The sequence below is a fragment of the Trachinotus anak genome, unplaced genomic scaffold (genome assembly GCF_046630095.1).
Source record: "Trachinotus anak isolate AG129_WGS33_773 ecotype Australia unplaced genomic scaffold, CSIRO_AGI_Tana_v1 ptg000032l, whole genome shotgun sequence".
Classification (NCBI taxonomy): Eukaryota; Metazoa; Chordata; class Actinopteri; order Carangiformes; family Carangidae; genus Trachinotus; species Trachinotus anak.
Genome location: NW_027273883.1, coordinates 11,721,811 through 11,740,531, shown reverse-complemented (window position 1 = coordinate 11,740,531; position 18,721 = coordinate 11,721,811). Strand labels below are relative to the sequence as shown.

General features: G+C 43.0%; 2 protein-coding genes across 4 annotated transcripts; both read left to right on the top strand.

Annotated features, from left to right (window-relative positions):
• Nucleotides 1-583: 583 nt before the first annotated feature.
• Nucleotides 584-9,329, top strand: ntd5 (ntl-dependent gene 5). Its single transcript, XM_071470907.1, has 8 exons — nucleotides 584-794; nucleotides 2,042-2,176; nucleotides 2,608-2,799; nucleotides 6,659-6,782; nucleotides 7,282-7,358; nucleotides 8,044-8,226; nucleotides 8,354-8,551; nucleotides 8,688-9,329. The coding sequence occupies exons 1-8, from the start codon at nucleotides 728-730 to the stop codon at nucleotides 8,768-8,770; spliced, it is 1,059 nt and encodes a 352-aa protein (XP_071327008.1). The 5' UTR covers nucleotides 584-727; the 3' UTR covers nucleotides 8,771-9,329.
• Nucleotides 9,330-9,562: 233 nt separating this feature from the next.
• LOC139613876 (zinc finger protein 236) lies at nucleotides 9,563-15,067 on the top strand. Of its 3 annotated transcripts, none has more exons than XM_071470861.1 (3): nucleotides 9,563-9,656; nucleotides 10,633-13,137; nucleotides 13,989-15,067. In XM_071470861.1, exons 2-3 carry the CDS (start codon nucleotides 10,657-10,659, stop codon nucleotides 14,328-14,330), a joined length of 2,823 nt encoding a protein of 940 aa, XP_071326962.1. In that variant the 5' UTR covers nucleotides 9,563-9,656; nucleotides 10,633-10,656; the 3' UTR covers nucleotides 14,331-15,067. The 3 variants fall into 3 exon arrangements, with proteins under 3 accessions (XP_071326962.1, XP_071326963.1, XP_071326961.1); XM_071470862.1 differs by lacking the exon at nucleotides 9,563-9,656 and adding an exon at nucleotides 9,668-9,907; XM_071470860.1 differs by lacking the exon at nucleotides 9,563-9,656 and adding an exon at nucleotides 9,668-10,306.
• Nucleotides 15,068-18,721: the final 3,654 nt, after the last annotated feature.

Genomic DNA, 18,721 nt, shown 5'->3' with positions numbered 1-18,721 from the left:
GTGAAATGTCTGGAGACGTCTTGTTTTGATATCCTCCCTGTTTGTTCACATTGTGTACATTCCTTTAATAGGCAAAGCTGTCCAAATATGCCTTCTTGGCCAACAACGGGAATGCTTCTTCCCTTGGACATTTAATGAGTATTTTACACTTTTTTAAATTAAAAGTGCTGTGTTTATGGGGATAAAGTTCTCACAGATAGGATTTATACTTCCGTGCAGCAGAGGTAGAATATTACAGACCATTTAATTGTTAAGAGTGTTTGATTACACAGTAAAAATCTGTGTATTGGCCTTCACATTAATTAAAGAATTAAAGACATATGTAACAACAGGCTGCATGGTTGGATGTATGGGAGAGAAAATATTCCACTCATGATATCAGGTAAAATGAGTTTCCTCCACTGATAGCTTTTCCTGTTTGTTTACTCCTGTTTGTTTATTGTGAGTTGGGACAACAGCCATGCATGTGTCATCCCCTTTATCTGCTGTCTCAACAGAAATGGGTGAAAGGTCCTTCAGAGTGGAATTTTCCTCACTTCTTTCCTCTTCAACGCGAACCAGATGTGTGCTCCAGGGCTGTACCCTCTCTCTTCCTCTCTCTCTCTCTCTCTCCCTCTCCCTCCCTGGCTCTTTCTCTCCCCCCTCTCCCACCCTTTGTTCCCCCTTCCTTAAAAAAGCTGTGTCTGTGCGCTCCCTCCCTCATATCGTCCAAGGCCTGGCTCCAAGGATGGACTGTGCACTGCTGCTGCTGTCCCTGTGGGCTCTGACTGGAACTGTGTCTCTGCAGGCTTCAGGTAAGTTGTCTTACTCTTTACATCACTCCCATCACTCACCCTCTCAGAGATCAGTGCTTACACAATGAACACAGATGGACTGTCTCTAAATACTGGACATACAAGGGGAAGGACCATATATTAATTGAGTGTCCTTTGGCAGTGCAATCATTGACCAGCTGGACTTTCCTACGCAGGTTTTGTTGCAGTTTAGATAGTATTTCAATGTAAAGATGATTATGTAGCCAACTTTCGACTGTGCAATTAATCAAACATTTAATCACACCAGTTAAGGATGAAACTGTGTAATGCAGTGTGTGTACTTTTGGTTGAATCAATAATGTTCATATTAGATTAGAAAAAATCACTGATCTGGATTGGTAGTGATGTCAATGTAATGTCAAGTCAACTTATTTGTAACTGTTTTGTTTCTTAATCACGAGGAACCAGTTTCCCCTCACAATGCAAATGTTATGGTAAGTGGTTTATATATATTTTGGTGAATGCATTATCTGTGCAGGACCATCACTGACCTTTCTAACACCTCCACAGGTGATTCTAGACCTTCCATAATCCTGGTTGTGATATGCAATAATTATATTTCAAACATCATAGGTGCCGTATGCATGTACTATATGTACTGTACACTGTGTCTCAGAACATGTGTGTTTGTGATCACACGTGCTCTGGGCAGCGTGAATACAGTAGCACACATGTTTTCATTCTCCGAAATGAAAAATGGGGAACCCAGTGTGTCCTCCCCTTTTCCTCCCCGCCACTCCCCCCTCAAATGTTCTGGGCACTGAGGGTGTGTTGATATCAGCGTGAAATGTAAAATAAGTGGAGGATTTGGTTTTATGATGCGTGGTGGAGTACTTTTGGATAAATGAGGACGGGCTGTAGGTACTAGAGTACCCCTATAGACTGAACATGTTCAAATATTAATTGCATTTTAGACATTTTCTCGACTGAGAAAATCCACAACAATCACTATGCACAGAATTCAGCTCAAACACGCACCTCTATACAAAAAGCAAGACTGATAGGTGAATTTCTACCACCTAAATAGTCATCTGGCAACCTGGGTGGCAAATGTTTGCCCAGCCACCCACACTGACTTTACTTTCCTTCAAATGGAAAACGAAGCAAACAAAATCTCATTATTGCCCTTAGTGTTTGCGGTTTTTACAAGGGGCCACAAACGGAGTAGAAGCAAACAAAGGGACAATTACTGCGGCAATGTGACAGTCTGTGTGGTATCACAACAGAGTCGTGTCCAGAGAGACTTCTGGGAGAGGAGAGGAGGAGGACGTGTCCTCGTCCCTGCAAAGTTGACAAAGACTGTGGCAGCAAGCGCCAGTGTCTGTGTGACGGCCAGTGTGGTCTCAGCTGTGTGGCTCCAGGTAACTATTTGTATGCATGTGTGCCCTCACTTGCAACTGTGAACACCACTATGGGCTCAGTCATTAAAAGTGTGTGTGTATACGCAGCTGTGCCAACATACATCTGGTTGTGTGTGTGTGTGTCTATGTGTTTTCTTCCTGGAAAATAAAATAAAAGCCTTGGTCATGCACTAAATCGGGGCTCAAAATGCACCCAATGCCAGTGCTGAACACAAGCTTTTTATTATGCGTGCACACTGTAAAAGGGGGCACTGTGCATGGATCCAGTCTAGTTATACAACCTCATTAGTGTGCTTTTAAAGTGGTTTAGTGCTAACCATTTCACTTCTCTTGTACAAGGGACAATCCAGCACATTCTAAGAGATGTTTTGTTTCCTGCCTCCCGCTCGCTGTCCTCTCTCCTCCCTCTGGATCATCTCTTTTCTCCTCAGGTCGTACTTGTGCCTGGCCTCTACCCCCCAGTGAAAACTCAGTAGCTCGCCTCCTCTCTCCCACTCACTCCTTTTCTGCCCTGCTTGAAGTGCGCTGCAAGCCTGGATTTGCGTTGCCCAGTGGCTTGGATGCAACTATTCGCCGTTGTCAAGGTGACCGACAGTGGAGTGGGGATGAGCCCATTTGCACAGGTGGGTTTGAGTTCAACAGATAAATGATCCTTCCTCATTCCACCTTAGGTCCTTTCGTATCAAGGAATTTCCACCACAGGTAATGAACATCTGGGAGGGGGGGTGGTTGTTTCGCAAATTCGATATTAGTTCTTTTCTTTAACCAAGGCAACGGGTACACTGCATGTGCACATTATATGTGTAGGTCAATGACGGTCAAGGAATAAACACAGCTGTTTGTGTTTGGGTTCATACAAGACAGAGCGACAGAGAGAGACAGACTGATATTCAGGAATGAAACCCCCCTGTGACTGTGTCGACTGAGACATTGCACAACTGGGATCTATTCTCCTCATCACCATAGCAACCAGAGCTTTTCATATTGGCTGTCTGAAGATTTTACTCTTGAACTGCTGCTAAGTTTAAAGAGGAGATAAAAGCTGAATACACATGTGCATGCATGTACACACGTGCATGTCCTGTGTGTATGTGCACTACAGCTCACAAAGCTATAATGTTTGCTACTGTTTACATGTGTATAAAAGAATCTGTTGGGCCATGGTTTGCATTATGTAATCTACTCATAGACAAAATGAGACTGTTTTATGTTTTGTAATTCCACGGTCGACAAAAGAAACCCTAACCCTAACAAAAACCTGAATTACAGTCTAAACAATATATAATCGAGACAAACTGCAACCTTTTGCACACAATTTCAACAAAACATTATAAGTCGATTATAAGCTATGTTTTATATGCTATAGGTCTTCTACAGTCTCTTAATTAACCTAAAACTGACGTATGAGCTGGTAGATATGAAGCTATTTAGGCCACAGGGGTCAGAACACAGCTGTAAACTAATTCAGACAAACTCAGGAGCAGCTAGAATCAGCCATGATTCATGTTATTTTTCAACCAACCACTGTGTTCTGAGATAATCGTGGTGAAATATTAAAATTTTCTGTCTCTCTAAACACAGAAAAAATATGTTAAATCTGAAAAGGTGACTCACAAAAGACAATTTGCGCTCCTGCTGTGCAGCCTTATTACTTCTACCACTGTGCTGCACAGCAGCACATGAAGTAAAGACATCAATACTCCTAAGTATCTAGACGCAGCTCATCAAGATACAGCTCCTGAACATTTGTACGGCTTATTGCATGTGTCAGCCTGTGAGCTCTGGCAAGAACAATACAATTTCAGCCTTAAACATCTGACTCCTGCTGCATTAATCACACACCTAGAGCTACAGTAAACCTGCTTTCTGAAGAATCCACAACCCAGCTGGGTCCCAGTCTCACCCTTAAGATTTTTTATCTGTTCAAAGATGTGAAATAAGGATACGATTCGCAGCTCTCTCGTAGAGTATCTTCCTGCTGCGAGACAGGCAGAAGGTAGGTGGGTTTTGAACGTATGAGAGCGTTTGTATTGTGTGTCCTTTGCATGTGTGTTAGAGTGTGAGTCGAGCTCCTTCATGCCTGTTGAGAGGCAGTGGGCGGCAGATCGCTGTCAAAGTGGCACAGAGCCGCATGCACACTGTGTGAGTGCGAGCGAGTGTGAATGTGTGTGTACTGTGTGTATGTGTGTGTGTGTAGAGAGAGGTAGAGAGGTAAATTTTTTTCTGTGTACATTAGATGTGTATATGTGGGTGGGCAGATTGCACATGTGTCACAGAGTTTCTATGCGTGTGTGTGTGTGTGTGTGTTTGTGTGTGTGTGTGTGTCTGTGTGGGCGACAGATCACAGTCAGGAGAGTCAGAGAGCTCTCTTGCTGCTCCAGGCCTTTCTGTTCCCTGTTCTCCTCTCCTCTGCTCTCTTCTCTCATCCTCTTTTCCTCTCATCTCTTTCTCCTCTCATCCTCTTCCATCTGAGGCCTCTGATAAGGTCTCTCTCTACAATGAGAGCCAAGGACAAGCATGCAGCTCTTGGCTATTTAGTTTATGGTGTGTGGATATGTCTGTGTGTGTATTTCTGTGAGTAAAAAAACACAAAAAGGCTCAAATGGTGCCCGTTTGGACCTTTACATCTTTGCTCTCAATCAAAAGGCTGTGTATTTAACACTGTGGTTCATTCAAAATCACTGTTTCATCATTTTTTTTAAAAGATGAATTTGATATACCTGCTTCATAGCAGTTTGGTGCTGCAGCCTGTGTGGGTGGCAGCAGTACGAGGCAGGAGAAGGGCGGTATGTGAAAACAGAACTCGGCTTCGGGCTCTCATCCATAGCCAAACAGACTCATAACTCTCCCTCTCCCATAGGTCCCTTTACATTCTTATATTAACGTTTCTCGGTTTCAGATGCCTAAGACAGCCCTCAGGCAAGAGCTGTCTCTGCCTTTCAAAGCTGTGTTCAGCTCTGAAACCCCGCGCTTGATGGAGCTCAGGTCGCTCCTGCCTCTCTCCAAGCACCACTCTTGATATATATATTTCCACCAGCGTGAGGTACTCAAACGTCCAGGAATGAACAGTGCCAGGTGTTATACAATCACAGATATAGCTGTGAGCTCGGAGAGGTGTTGGGCGTGCGTTTCAGCGGCTCATCGAACTTTGATTTATTATCTAAGAAGGGTTATTTCAACTTAAATAGAACAAGACATTAGGTGAAACGCCTCTGTGGGTCACAAACCAAATAGAAACCTTGGTTAATACAAGTCAAATGAGGTAGCAGGATGGATGTCTCTTACTCTATCCCTCCATCTTCCCTCACTTTTCCTTCCCTGCTTCTGGCTCTGAACCATACAATATTTGCTGATTATAATGTGTTTTCTGTGTCATTGTATTGTGGGTATATTGTAATACCGACTTCCATTATTTGAACTACTTTTGTGTAGTTTCATAGATGTATACTATTTCAAAAGGTTTGTACAAACTTAACCTACAAATAAACCAGTAACCAGAGCTGTCAGATAAATGTACTAGAATAAAATTTGCAACATTTGCAGCTCAACTGTAATTAGAAGAAGAGAGGAAATGTAGCACTGGAGGTTAATTTCAATATAAAAATACTCCATTACAAGAATAAAAGTCCTGCATCAAAATGTTACTTAAGTAAAGTAAATGTTTCATCAATCTACTTATACTATAAGTACGCCTATGCAGTATAGTACTCAATGCAGGAAAATGGTTCACATATGTCATATCATGTTATTGGATTATTATTGGATTTTTAATACATGCATTAATATTCATTTTACTAGTACTTGTTAGTAGTTTTAAGTATTTTATATTCTGTTGGGTGGGTTTATCTATAACAATACATCTTATTGTATATGATCATTGTCATATGTCAATTCGTAATTTGTAATGTAACTTGTAACAATAGTTTGTTAATACATCAAATGAAAATAAGTGAAGTACAAGTATACATCTAATTTGTTCTTAAGTGTGGTACTCGCGTAAATATTCTAAAGTAATTACATCTCACTTCTGATATAGGGAGATGTAACCTTTCTTCATCTTCATCAAGCTACTGCCACAAAATGGAAAATAAAGAAAGAGAAAAATAATAAATAGAGAGAATAAATAGAAAAATAAATATCACACTCTGTGTGGGACACTTTAACTAGTTCCTTTATGAATTAATATTTTACAAACAAAATTATAATGAGCTCATAAAATATGACGCGCTGTTATACATTATATTACCCAATTGATAAAAAGTAAGAAAATTACCTTTGACCATCTACACAGTAAAAATGCTGCTTACACATTACTGCATCAGCATCAATTATAGTTTATAATAGTGTAACACTTGAAGGCACTTTCCTTTTTAAAGTGTGGTATTGTTACTTTTACTTCAATAAAGGATCTGAATATTTCTTCGAACACTGCTCATTTTGTCTTTACCAGTCTTTAACCTCCTTTTCTTCTCTGACCCTCAGAGACTCAGTCACCTGAACCTGCTGCTGCCCAAACCTGCCCTCTGCCTGAGGAAGTCATCAACACCTTCAGCATCCAGGGTGATGCTACTGTAGGAACTTCTATTCGCTACAGCTGCTTGTCTAGGTGAGAGGGGGGGGGGGGGGGGGGGGTTGTGAGTGCGTGGGCAACAGCTCTGAAAACCTGAAATGGTAGGAAGGCAGAAATGGAGGAAGTGAGAGGACGGGGATGCAGCGTGAAGAAGAGGCAGGGAGTGGAGCGAAGGCTTGAACACAGGAGAGGTGTTGGGGGACGACGGGTGATGTGAGATGAATGGCAGGGAATTCATTTTGATCTCCCAGCTGACGATCTCGCCATTGAGCTAACTAGGTCATTACAGTCTAATCTTGTATTGACTCCCCTTTACACACTGACTCATCTCACAGGATAAGTTGAGCCTGAGTGGATGTGTCAGCCAGAACTGTGCACACAACATTTAGACACTCTGACAGAGAGACAGAGTAGGAAAAAGGAATCATTTACACCTTTTTTCATCACTTTCATTTAGATGAAGCGCCTTAACTGTCAATACTGTAAATGTCACGCCGCCATCTGTCTCTATCACCGTCTCTTTTCTCTCCTGCAGAGCAGATATAGTGGGGAGCAGTGAAAATTTCTGCCAGGATAATCAGACCTGGCAGTATCCTCACCCCATCTGTAAAAGTAAGTGTGCAGTAGTATTTTGCACTGACAATAATGTGTATGAGCATTTGTGTGTGCTACATCTTCCTTACACTCAGTATGACTTCATGCATCTTTCAAGGTTAGCAGGAGAAGCTGATGTGTGAGTCAGTGAGGTGAGAGACTGCAAATGTGTGTAGCTTGTTGGGAGGGAAATGTTGTGTTTTCCCATCATTTGTAGTGTGCATTCGTTTGTGTGTGTTTGTGTGTGTTCAGATATGTAAGAGTGAATCAAAGAAGGAGACACGCAGAAACACACAAACCCCTTGATATACACAGCTTTCAAGATCCACTATTCTTTTTCATGGTGTTTTACTGCCATCACATGGCTAAACTTGGAATTGCATGGCCTCCTCCACAGTGGGAGATGGGAAATTCTTGCAGGATGCTACTCGAGTCATGCTAAGAGGTATATAACTGAAGGTGGCCTGAAGTCAAAGGGAAGAAATAAAGTACAGAGTCATTGTTTCAGTTTTTCAGTTTAACTTCAAAACCAGCATCGGGAGCAGGTAAAATATCAGGCTGAGCAACAGCTGAGCAATAACTAAGCAATAACTAAGCAACAATGTCTCCTTCTTTGAAGTAACTCGAATGTTATAGTTTTTAAAGATCAGTGGAACTCCTGGAAAAGACGACCTCTAATCTGCTTTTTTTTTCACTCTATCAGAAGTGTACTGCCAGCCTCCTCCAGAGGTGGAGCAGGGCTACGTGGTGGCTGTGCAGAAGACTGAATATGAAGTTGGCTTTGACATCCACTACCTCTGCAAAAAAAACTTCCTCCTGGATGGACCCCAGAAGGTCACCTGCCTGTCGAATGGCAGCTGGAGTGACTCATCCCCACACTGCAGAGGTGAGGGGCCACAAGACCAACAAAAGAATCTAGGCATAGGCCTAGAAAACAGAATTCTATGAGGATCTATACAACATTTCTATAAGTGTATTCCTGTACTTTGATACCCTGTTGTTCATTTTCTCAGCTCGCTGTCTCATCCCTGCTGAAAGAAGCCGTGTGGTGATTGGTGGAGTGAAGCGCTGGCCGTTTGACGTTACAGATGCCATGGTTCCTCACGGGGAAGACGTGGTGTTCTACTGCAAACATCCTCGCAAGCATTGCAGCTACACTGCAATCCAGACCTGTTTTGATGGAAAACTGCAGCCTCCAGCCTGCTACCTTGGTAATCCTGGACCACACACACACACACACACACAGTTTCAGTGTGTCAGTCATAAGAACATGAGAGGAACTTATTCATACAATTCACAGTTGGAGACTTTCGCAATATTCACGCACCTCCTTTTTTTTTTTTTCAGAGCCCACATGGTTGCAGTACAAACTCTTCCCTCATCGGCTGGTCTCAGAGATTGAAGCATGTGAGGCTGGTGACGTGGAGTGATGACCTGCACGTCTGACCTCGACCCACCCAACACTCTGACACTCCGACACTGTGTCACAATATGAAAACCTCCTGACACACACCGGCACTCGTCACCTAGGGGCAGTCCTCCTCCACTCTGCAGCTTTGCTTTAACTTCAACAGTTACGGTCTGTTAGACGCTGACATGTTTTTTCACAGCACTTGTGGATCAGCAGGCTAAGCTGTCTATCCTGTGCTTGTGGCATCATGGTCTTTGTCTTTATCTCTCTCTCTCTCTCTCTCTCTCTCTCAAGTATTACTTTGATCCTCCTTCAGCTTGAGCAAGTGCGTACTGTAGATGCAATTCATAGGCCTCCACGATGATGATGTATATGTATATATATATGATGCATAAATACATGTTATTCCAGTTATGCCGGTGATGATACCTTCATGTAGCCTAACACTACGATGACTTGACTCTGTGATATCTCACTGTGTGATCTCTCTTCCCTCTGTTGAGCCTGACGCATCAAGTCTTGAGGCTTGTAAGTTTTAATGATGTGAGTGATTTGAAATAAAAATAATGTCAAAATGGTTTGCTCACTGGCTTCTTTTTTTTTTTTTTTTTTTTTTTTATAGCACATAAATCCTACTGTGTGAGTTCAAGTCCATTTTTCTCCATCCTCTTTGTGCCTCTCTTTGCTTTGCCCCCCCGTCTCTCTGACTCTCAGGCGCACACGGAGCCTTTCTGGGCAGGCTGCAGGTTCAACCATACTCATAGGCTGAACATGGCTACTGGTCGGACCCGGTAGGCTGCGACACCATAGCAACTCCCCTTGACCCCTCCCTCCCTCAGCATTCGCAGCATCACCCTTTACACTGCACAGTCATATTTGGTCCTCCGGAAATATCCACAGCTCGGGTAAGCCAGTCCCTATGCAGCGAGTGTATGGGTGGAGTATAGTTTAAAATACAGTTTTAAATGTATCGCCGTAATGTAACGCCGGCTCTGACGGCAGGGCTGGAGGAAATGACAGCGCGCAGGGAAAGTTTGTCCTAAAGCTGCCGGGTTGCGCTCTCGGTGTCTCGGACCCTCGGCTCTAAAATGGCTGGCTGTAGGTCCGAGGAAGCTCCGCCGCTAAGGGAAGGATCAGCTCCACAGCGCGACTGCCTGTAAATATACACGTTTCTCTGCTCCGAGCGTCGCGGTAGAGATGCCGATGTCCCAGGTCCGAGAGCTGTCAAGGCGCACACGCACCATAATAATAATACTGGCATTTCGGACCTAGGACTGTGCGTAATGGCGTCCTCCACGGACGGTGCTCCTCGGTTTATCCCCACACACATTTTAGAGTAGGGCTAGTAATGCAAACCAGCCGGCATATAAATAATGTTCTGAGGCGAATGTAAAAAAAAATAAATAAATAAATAAAAATGAAGCGTTTTATTATTAGTGTTGCATGTGGAAGGTAGAAGTGTGAGAGAGGAAATGCTATTTCGCTCACATCATTCGGACCCCTCGGTGCCTCACTGTGTGTCTCTGAATGATCGGACACTCCGCTCGACCCCTGGGTAAGACATTCGCCGAGCGATAATTTAGGATCATGCGATGCAACCTACACAATTACAGGACGGTGTTGTGGTAAGGGGGGGGTCATGTGAGTCGCTCATCAGTTTCGCACTGAGGGATAAGGGGGGTTCATCTGCCTCATGTGTAGGATGATTATTGGCTCTTTGCACTAAACTTGACCCCAATAATCAGCAGATATTTAGTTTTTCAAACAAACCACACGATATGTATTTAATCCCATCCCTTTTCCCACCATGAAATATGTTTATTTTCATTCTAATATTGCTACTCTGAGTTTTAAATGAATAATTTTATCCCTATTTTGTAGAAATATAAATAGGTATGCCCCAAAATGGATTCTCAGTTGGCTTCAGTCCTGACCAGTGGCAGCCTGGATGTCCAAAATGGCAGCCAGTGTGCAGAGGGATCAGGGCCAGTGACAGAGGGTTTTTTGGACCCAAAGGACAAAACCTCACTCAGTACTGTACCAGGTAACCTCCAGCCATGCTCTGTCAAAGCAGCAGTGGCCATCATCAGACAAGATGCTCCTTCTGTCAATGGGAAAAAGCCAGAGGTGGGCGGGAATTCTAAGCCAGCCTCTCAGGAAATAAGTAAGATTGGTGGGTTCAGGCAGCCAATTACAGTAAAGACTGGAGTGCCTGTTCTGCGGAGCCAACCAATCAGAATCAAAATTGTTGTTCCCCCACGGTGCAAGAGGCCAATCACAAACTCTGCCATCAGCCTGACCAAAGACTTTGCTCGCTCACATTTCAGAAGACCTGTTTTGGTCTCAGCTGGAGCTGTGATCACAGAAAAAAACAGAAGTAAAATCCAAACACCGGCTGTTAAAAATGAAGGAGAGCTCAAAGACGTCACTCATCAAAAGACTGAAGAATCTAAATCAGCATCATTCCATGGGACGGAGGCCGAGAAGGGGGATAAAATGTGCAAAGAGAGAGATGTTTTGGATGCTAAAATCATTCACACTGACGGGTCAGACACTGCTTTGATCTCCAGCACTAATACAGTTACAATAATGAGCCAGAAGGGAATTAAAGAGGAAACTACAGAGAGAGAAATTGAGAAAAGCATTCCTCTCATTTTGCAAGACATGGACTTGAAGTCTTATAAGATGTTTGATGAGGCGGGAATGGAGGAGCAGACGGAACCACTGGACCTGAGTTTGCCCAAGAAAAGAGAGAGTCAGGAGAGGAGGTGTGGGCGCTTCGTGGATGATTCTGGCTTTGAGACCTCGCTGATTATGGAGGTAGATGAATATGAAGGAGAAGGAGACAGAGACATAGTAGAGGAGGATGACAATGAGAAGGACCCTGTGCTGCGTATGGATGGCACAGATACACTTGAAGACTCTCTCCTGTCTCCCTCTTTCTTTTCTACCTCTGTCTTCACCTCCCTCTCCTCGATAGACGTTGACACTGAAAACCTCCTCCTCATAGATGACCAGGGAATCCCGTATACTCTCAGTCCAGATGGACTCAAAGTGCCACAAGTCCACGCTTCCCCTTCAGAGGATCCTCAGTCAGATCAGGCCAGTTCAGCAGAGGTAGAAGGAGAGGGGTCGTCAGAGTTAACAGATCCCAGCCTCAGCCAAAGTTTAGATAATGCACTAAATGCACCTTCTGATGATCTTTACCCCTCACCAGCCCCTGCTACTGTTTCAACATCACTAGGTGTTGATCAGACAAAAGCTCCAGAAGTCTTCATGAATTTGGTTACCAACTCGGATCCTTTAAAGGCTCCAGAGCCAAGCATTAAAGGTGTTCAGGAGGCAAACGCTGTTCTGTCCCCTTCCTCTGGGATATCAGTCCCCAGCCAGCCCATTCAGATCCTCACAAACCCTTCAACCAGTGCCCCTATTCTCCTACTGTCGTCCTCCTCTGCCTCTCCTCAGCTCTCCTCTGCTCCGGTGGGTCTCTCGCTTCCCCTCTCTGTTACTCAGACCTCGCCTGGTGCTTCCACTCCCATGTTTCTTCTCCTCTCCTCTGTGCCCTCTTCCTCTGGTGACTCCGCCTCTACCTCCACTCCTATCGCTGTCCTCGACCCCTCGACAGGTCAGTTGTCCCAGATCACCGCAGCATCGGCCCCCGTCTCGCTCCCTTTGCCCCCTGGCCAGGTCAGCACACTGGGATCACCTCTGCCCACGCTGTCTCACCCCATCATCAGACTGAGTGGCAATGACCCCCCTGTTATCCTGTCAGGAGTGAATAACATAAACTCCGGATCTGTTCTCACCTCTCTTGCTGTCCCTTCGTCCACTCCTGTTCTCCAGAATGACCCCAGCATGACTCCCATCATCCAAACTCAGATCAGCTCTTCCGATTCAAACCCTGGAAGTGAAGCCATACCTGCTGAAGAAGTCTCAAATGAAAACGACAAGCCATCAGCTTTTATAGCATCCTCTCCACACCCACAGTCTGCAAGTTTGACCTTTGACCCCTTAACTCAGCCCAGCTCAGAGGCAGAAGCCCAATCGCCAGCCTCAGAGCCCAAATTTGACCCTTCTGACCTGCACTCTGAACACTTACCTCTGGATGACCATCTTTACTTCTCGAGCTTGGCTGCTCCACCCTCCCCTCCCATTGGACCCATACTCCCCTCTGGCAAACTTGACCCCCTCGACCCGCTGGATCCACTCTCTCCAGCGGCGTCTCCCAACACCATGGGCTCTCGCAGGGTGCTGTACTGCCAGCTGTGCCCACGGGTCTTCTTTTACCTCTCCGACCTTGAGCGCCACGCCATCACTCACTCGCAGAAGAAGCCTCACGTTTGCCAGCAGTGCGGCAAAGCCTTCAAACGCTCCAGCCATCTGCAGGTCAGTGCAAGCTAATTATAACTCTCATTTCATTAGCAGCGTTGGTAATAACAGAAGTCACTTGAACAAATGTCACAAATCATTAGTGCAGTGACAATAACTGATTTTTCTTGGCCACTTGGGAGCAGCAGAAACAAGCTGTGAGCTAGGACTGGAACTAATAAATATTTCCATTATTAATTCATCTGCCAGTATTTTTCTAGATTAATCAGTTAATCGATTCAGAAATTAGTGTGAAAAAGCCCATCACAATTTCCCAGAGCCAAAACTGACATGTTCCATCGACTGGTGTTGTGCCAACCTAAGACAAAACTCAAAGTTTTTCAGTTTACAATGACATGACACAGAAAAGGAAAACAGAAAACCTTCACATTGACGAAGTTGGTACCTCTAATACTGGACATTTTTGTTTGAAAAATTACTAACATTATTACGCAATATTTAAAGTAGCTGATTCATTTCCTGTCTATCAATGAATCAATTCATCCATTAAATCACCTTTTAATTTGAAATAGCTCACTTGTTAGCCAAAGTTACCTATTAGTACAAGCAGCAGACACAAAGCAACATTAGCAGTCATCTGGAGTCATGTGACTGGCCACCTGATAAATTTGGCGCTGGGCAGGAATGGGTTTTTGACATGAGAGCAGGTGAATACAGTTGGTGGAAAATCACAACAATGTGCTGAAAGATGCTATTTAACTCCATAGAGCTGAGTGGGGTGATCATTTTCTGTGGGTTCATCACTACAACATCGGTACAGCGATCCCTGTCACAAAGAAGCACTCAATAAAAATATTGATTATGGCTGCTTTAATAAGTGGTAAAATATTTACCCTTCTCCTCCACAGAGACACAAGCACATCCACACAGGCCAGAGGAACTTTGTGTGCCCCATCTGTGCCAAACGCTTCAGGGAGGCCGGCGAGCTCCAGCGCCACCAAAGGGTCCACACCGGAGAGAAACCCTACCAGTGCCAACTTTGCCACACGCGCTTCGCCGAGCGCAACACGCTACGCCGGCACACCAAACGCAAACATCCCTACCACCAAGTAGCCATGGAAATGCTGAATGAGAGGAGAGACAGGGGAGGCGGGGGTGTGTCTGGAGTGCCGGAGGAGGAGGAGAGCGCAGAATGGTACAGCTCCACTGTGTCAAACTTGGATAACTCAGAGTCTGAAGTGGAAACTTAAAGAGTTTGACTCCAAAGTGAAGGGAGAAGTGTTGACAGGGAGATCGTTTCTAACTATGATTAGACACTAAACTTTCCTCATCAATTTACATTCAAAGAAGGGAGCACTTGCAATATTTATTTCAATGTTTTTAATAGTAATTTATTTATATGAATGTATATTATTCCCATTCCATTTAATGGGCCAAAAATACAGCCTTCAAAGTCATACATGATTTTGAATTCGTTTTCCTATATGAAAAAAGTTGCATATATAAAAGGGAAAGTTCATGCTTGAAATCATGGTTTATATGTGAGTTCAAGATATTAATTAAACTGCTAACCTGCTCCTATGAAGTTGCATTCCCATACAATCCTTGATAAAACCCTGAAGTGCTCAGAAAAGAAGGATAATTTATTAACTATTCTCTGCTCTACTTGTGTGTATGTATATAAAGAGTCCTATTTGTAAGAGCTGCACTATCTTATGTGAAAGATGTAATCTATCTTTCTTACCGTCAGAGACACTGTGAGTCATTTGCACTTGTTTTATTTGAACTCAGTACTCACCTTTTTTACATTGTGAATGAAGATGCTTACTCCTTATGTTGCAGCTGTTGATTTTATATATTTAATCCATATCATGTAAGAGTTTGACCAAATGTTTGAGTTATTCTAACATAAACACTATATTCAGATTTTTTGTTTTATGTGAATTATGTTAACTTATTTGAATTAAATTTTGACTGTAAACTGTAACTCAATCTTTGTCCTGTTTTTTTTTCAGTCCTCTTCCACTTTGGTGTCTCCTCCATACAGATGTTAATATTTAATGTGTTTTTTTTTTTTTAGGTTTTACTTGCATTTAACTCCCGCTGGTAATGACCACTATAGGACCAGGGTCCATATCTCTCTGCTAATTTAAACTGATTCTCCAAGACAATTCTCTTTTCCACATTAATCACCAAAGATGAGGCTTAACATGGATTTTTGTGAAGAAAAAAAAGACTCCTGATATATATCTGCTGGGGCAAGCAAGCTGACCACTTGGACTGCCTCCAGGGAGTAATTGAGTTTGTAAGACAGTCCTCTGTTTTTTTTTTTTTTTTTTTTTGCACCTTCTCAATTTTCTGCTCCATTTAAGCCAGGAAGCCTAACAGAGCTAAGCTCAAGATAAGTTATTAAATACTGTATCGCTCAAATGACCTGACTGGGTCCTCATGGCTGCCCCATTCCTTATGTCTACTCTGACCATTGTGTGGACAGCGACGCTGTGCCATGCTGAGGCTCTGCCTGCACTGAGCTCCATTGTATTTTAGTTTGAAACAACAAACCCACTTTTCCAGAGGGTCAGTGGAAGGAGAGAGGTGTGGAGAGTGTTAGGAGCAAAGGTTAAACCAGCAGTCTGTGAGAGGCAGTCTGGTTTGGAGATAGTAGAGTATTTGCTCTGGTAAAACCACAAAAAAATCTTTAATGCATGTTTTACTTTTTCTGTTTTACCTTTAACAACGCATGTAGCTCATAGTCTTTGGTTGTAAAAACACTTTTGGAATGAAAAAGACTAAGACAATTAATAAATAGCACTGTTGAATAGAATAAACATTGCTTTGGGGCAATATGGCAATGTATACTATATAACTATGTAATATTTTCAACTGTCAGCGGCATTGTCATTTATTGTAAGGTAACTACACATCTATTAGTTTACATTTTTCCAGGTCTGTCTTAAAACAGTACCTCACATGCCATATACTTATCGGGGAGTTATTGGTGGCTCTTGTTGTTGTCCATACTGACAATTGTAAGATCCCTTCCTTAGGTGATTTCAATGTTAAGTGACATGTTCATTCACATTCATGTGAAGTTAATATGAGGCTTCAACAGTTTGACAACAAGTGAAAAAATAAAAATAGTAAAAAATCCCTAATTACCACAAGTCTACCACAAGTCAACAAGGAAACACTGCATGGAAACAAAAAGGCTTCAGCTGAACTTCAGAAGTCCTTTTTGCACAATAAAAGCACTGTTATGTCCTTTAAGCCCATCTCTTCTACTAGAGACATGACAGGAGGGGATGTCTTCAGGGTAAGGAGAAGGTAGAAGTAGGTAGGAAGCAGGTAGTATAGAGAAGAGAAATATTCTTGAATATCTCCAGGTGTATTGTGCCACTGTGGGCAAAGTTGTGAATACATACAATACAGCGAGACTTCTTTATGGTGATACTGGATTTACAGGATTGTTGCATCACTATAATGAAATACCTTGTTCTTTCAGGTTAATTTTTGCCAACTGTTTGTCATTTTTGTCTTTGTTAAGCACCTTTTAATCGTCTTTAAACCGCATTCATGGTGAACTTCATCTCTTTTTAACACAAAGACACCTATATGTCTCACTTTTCATGGTGCGGTTTTACTGATAACCACTCAATATAATATTATCGAAGAGTTCAGCCTTGTAAAAAATATTGTTTTACCATTCATACACAAATGCAGCAGAAAAATGTAAGACACATAACTATGATACAATCTATTTCAGTGGTTCAAGTGATTTCATCCCATCTTGTTTTTGTGCCTTTTTCATTAAGTCCATGTAATCCTTTGTAAAACACTGAAAATATTCATGGTTCAGTTATTTAAATTGCTGCAGTTATTTTTTTTTATTGGTTTACAGATTTGTTGTTTACTCTGTGAAAGCCTAACATCAGTACTTTGTGATATTTTTTTCAGCTTCTCTCTACCTTACATATAAAGTAAAGTATCAAATGCTCGGTGTATTCGCTGACTCCACAGGGTCCCGAAGACAAACATTCTCATCTGGTTATTTTGTCTGACTTTATCACTACATTTTGTATGTTGACATCTTGTTATAAATATTACATCACACATCCACAATAGAAGACTTTATCCACTCATTAAGGTCTTTATGCAAGCCAGTGAAATCATTAACTCGATACTCCATAAAAGACTGTCTCCTTACTAACAACGGCTCTTAACCTTCAGGATGTAGAGGCTCATTGAAGTGCTACCAACATATTGTTAAGGTCACTCCGAAGGTTCAGCCATTAAATCAATGCTGTTCCGTCAGGAAAAAAAAAGAATAAATTGACACAAAACAGATTCTGGTCCCCTAATTGATACCACTGGGCTGTTGCATCGCTGAGCCTACAAGGTCCTGAGTGCATGATGATGATGAATATTCAGCCGGCCAAGTGTGTGAGCTCAGCAGTCCAGCTGGAGATGTGTGTGTATAGTACAGTGTGTGTGTGTGTGTGTGTGTGTGTGTGTGTGTGTGTGTGAAGGGTTGGTAACTATCCAGATTGCACAGAGCTTCAAAGTGCAGTGACTGACAGACAGATGGATGACGGACACAGTGAGGACAGAAATCTGTGGAGTGTGTGTGAGTGTGTGTGTGAGTGTGTGTGTTTGTGTTGCGTGAAGTGGAACGGGCAGCAGGCCTTCTGAGTGGCACAAGGCACATCGCCAAGTGATTGAAGTGATAAAGGTAGAGGAGGAGTGGAGAGAGGGACGAGAATAGATTCAGTGATGAACGACCAGAGAGAGGCAGCAGATGTAATGAAGTGTGTTAGACTGGTATGTTTCAGCTTTTTATTCTCTTTGATACATTCGGTACTTTGATATGTTTGTTGTGTATCCGCTTTGTTGCATCGCAGACGTCCCATTATTGCCACTGAGAGCCAAAATGATGGGAAGCTAAACTAACCATGGATGCTTTTTTTTTCTTTTTTTTTTTTTCTTTTGGTCCGTCATGCGTGGCTGTCATTGCGCGCTTCAGCCATGTGAGGGCAGACTTACATCTATGATGTGCTGCACGGCTCTGGCTCATTCTCTATGCTGTCTCTCAGCTCTCTCAAATGGTGGAGGGATACTTAGACCATGGTGAGCAGAAGCCAGTGAGCCTGGGGAGAACTGGATCTACAATCAAACTCTGCAGATACAGCAGAGAAAGAGCCATAAATATGAAATCACCTATGCAGACACAGAGTATATTTTTATTCCAAGCTATGTTATGCTTTTTAGCTTGTGTATCTCATGTGGGGGCAAGGTCCTATGAAAAGATTCTGGAGCCCAGAATTACACAGAGAAATATGATATTTCACGAGGGAGAGGTTAACAGCGTGCAAGCCTCCTCTCTCGCCAGACACAGAGCAGGATTAACACTATGAAGTCTGTATGTGTGTGTGTGTGTGTGTGTGTGTATGTGTGTGTGTGTGTGTGTGAGAAAGAGAGAGAGTGAGAGGGTAGGAGAGGAAGAGGGAGGCTAACAGGTGTTAATCAGAAAGGGAGTCCCGGCTGTAGGGGAGAGGGTGTAGCTGTTGTGGGGAACCAGAGGAAAAAGCAGTTACGTCACCTTTCCTACTAATGTGCCATAATAATGTGCCATACTGTCTGTGCA

What these genes read in the sequence shown, in the direction of transcription:
- ntd5 (XM_071470907.1), top strand. Translation starts at nt 728, where the DNA reads ATGGACTGTGCACTGCTGCTGCTGTCCCTGTGGGCTCTGACTGGAACT. An exon ending in CTCATCCCCACACTGCAGAG is followed by an intron (nt 8,227 to 8,353) that starts GTGAGGGGCCAC and finishes TCATTTTCTCAG; the next exon opens with CTCGCTGTCTCATCCCTGCT. An exon ending in GCCTCCAGCCTGCTACCTTG is followed by an intron (nt 8,552 to 8,687) that starts GTAATCCTGGAC and finishes TTTTTTTTTCAG; the next exon opens with AGCCCACATGGTTGCAGTAC.
- LOC139613876 (XM_071470861.1), top strand. Translation starts at nt 10,657, where the DNA reads ATGGATTCTCAGTTGGCTTCAGTCCTGACCAGTGGCAGCCTGGATGTC. An exon ending in AACGCTCCAGCCATCTGCAG is followed by an intron (nt 13,138 to 13,988) that starts GTCAGTGCAAGC and finishes TCTCCTCCACAG; the next exon opens with AGACACAAGCACATCCACAC.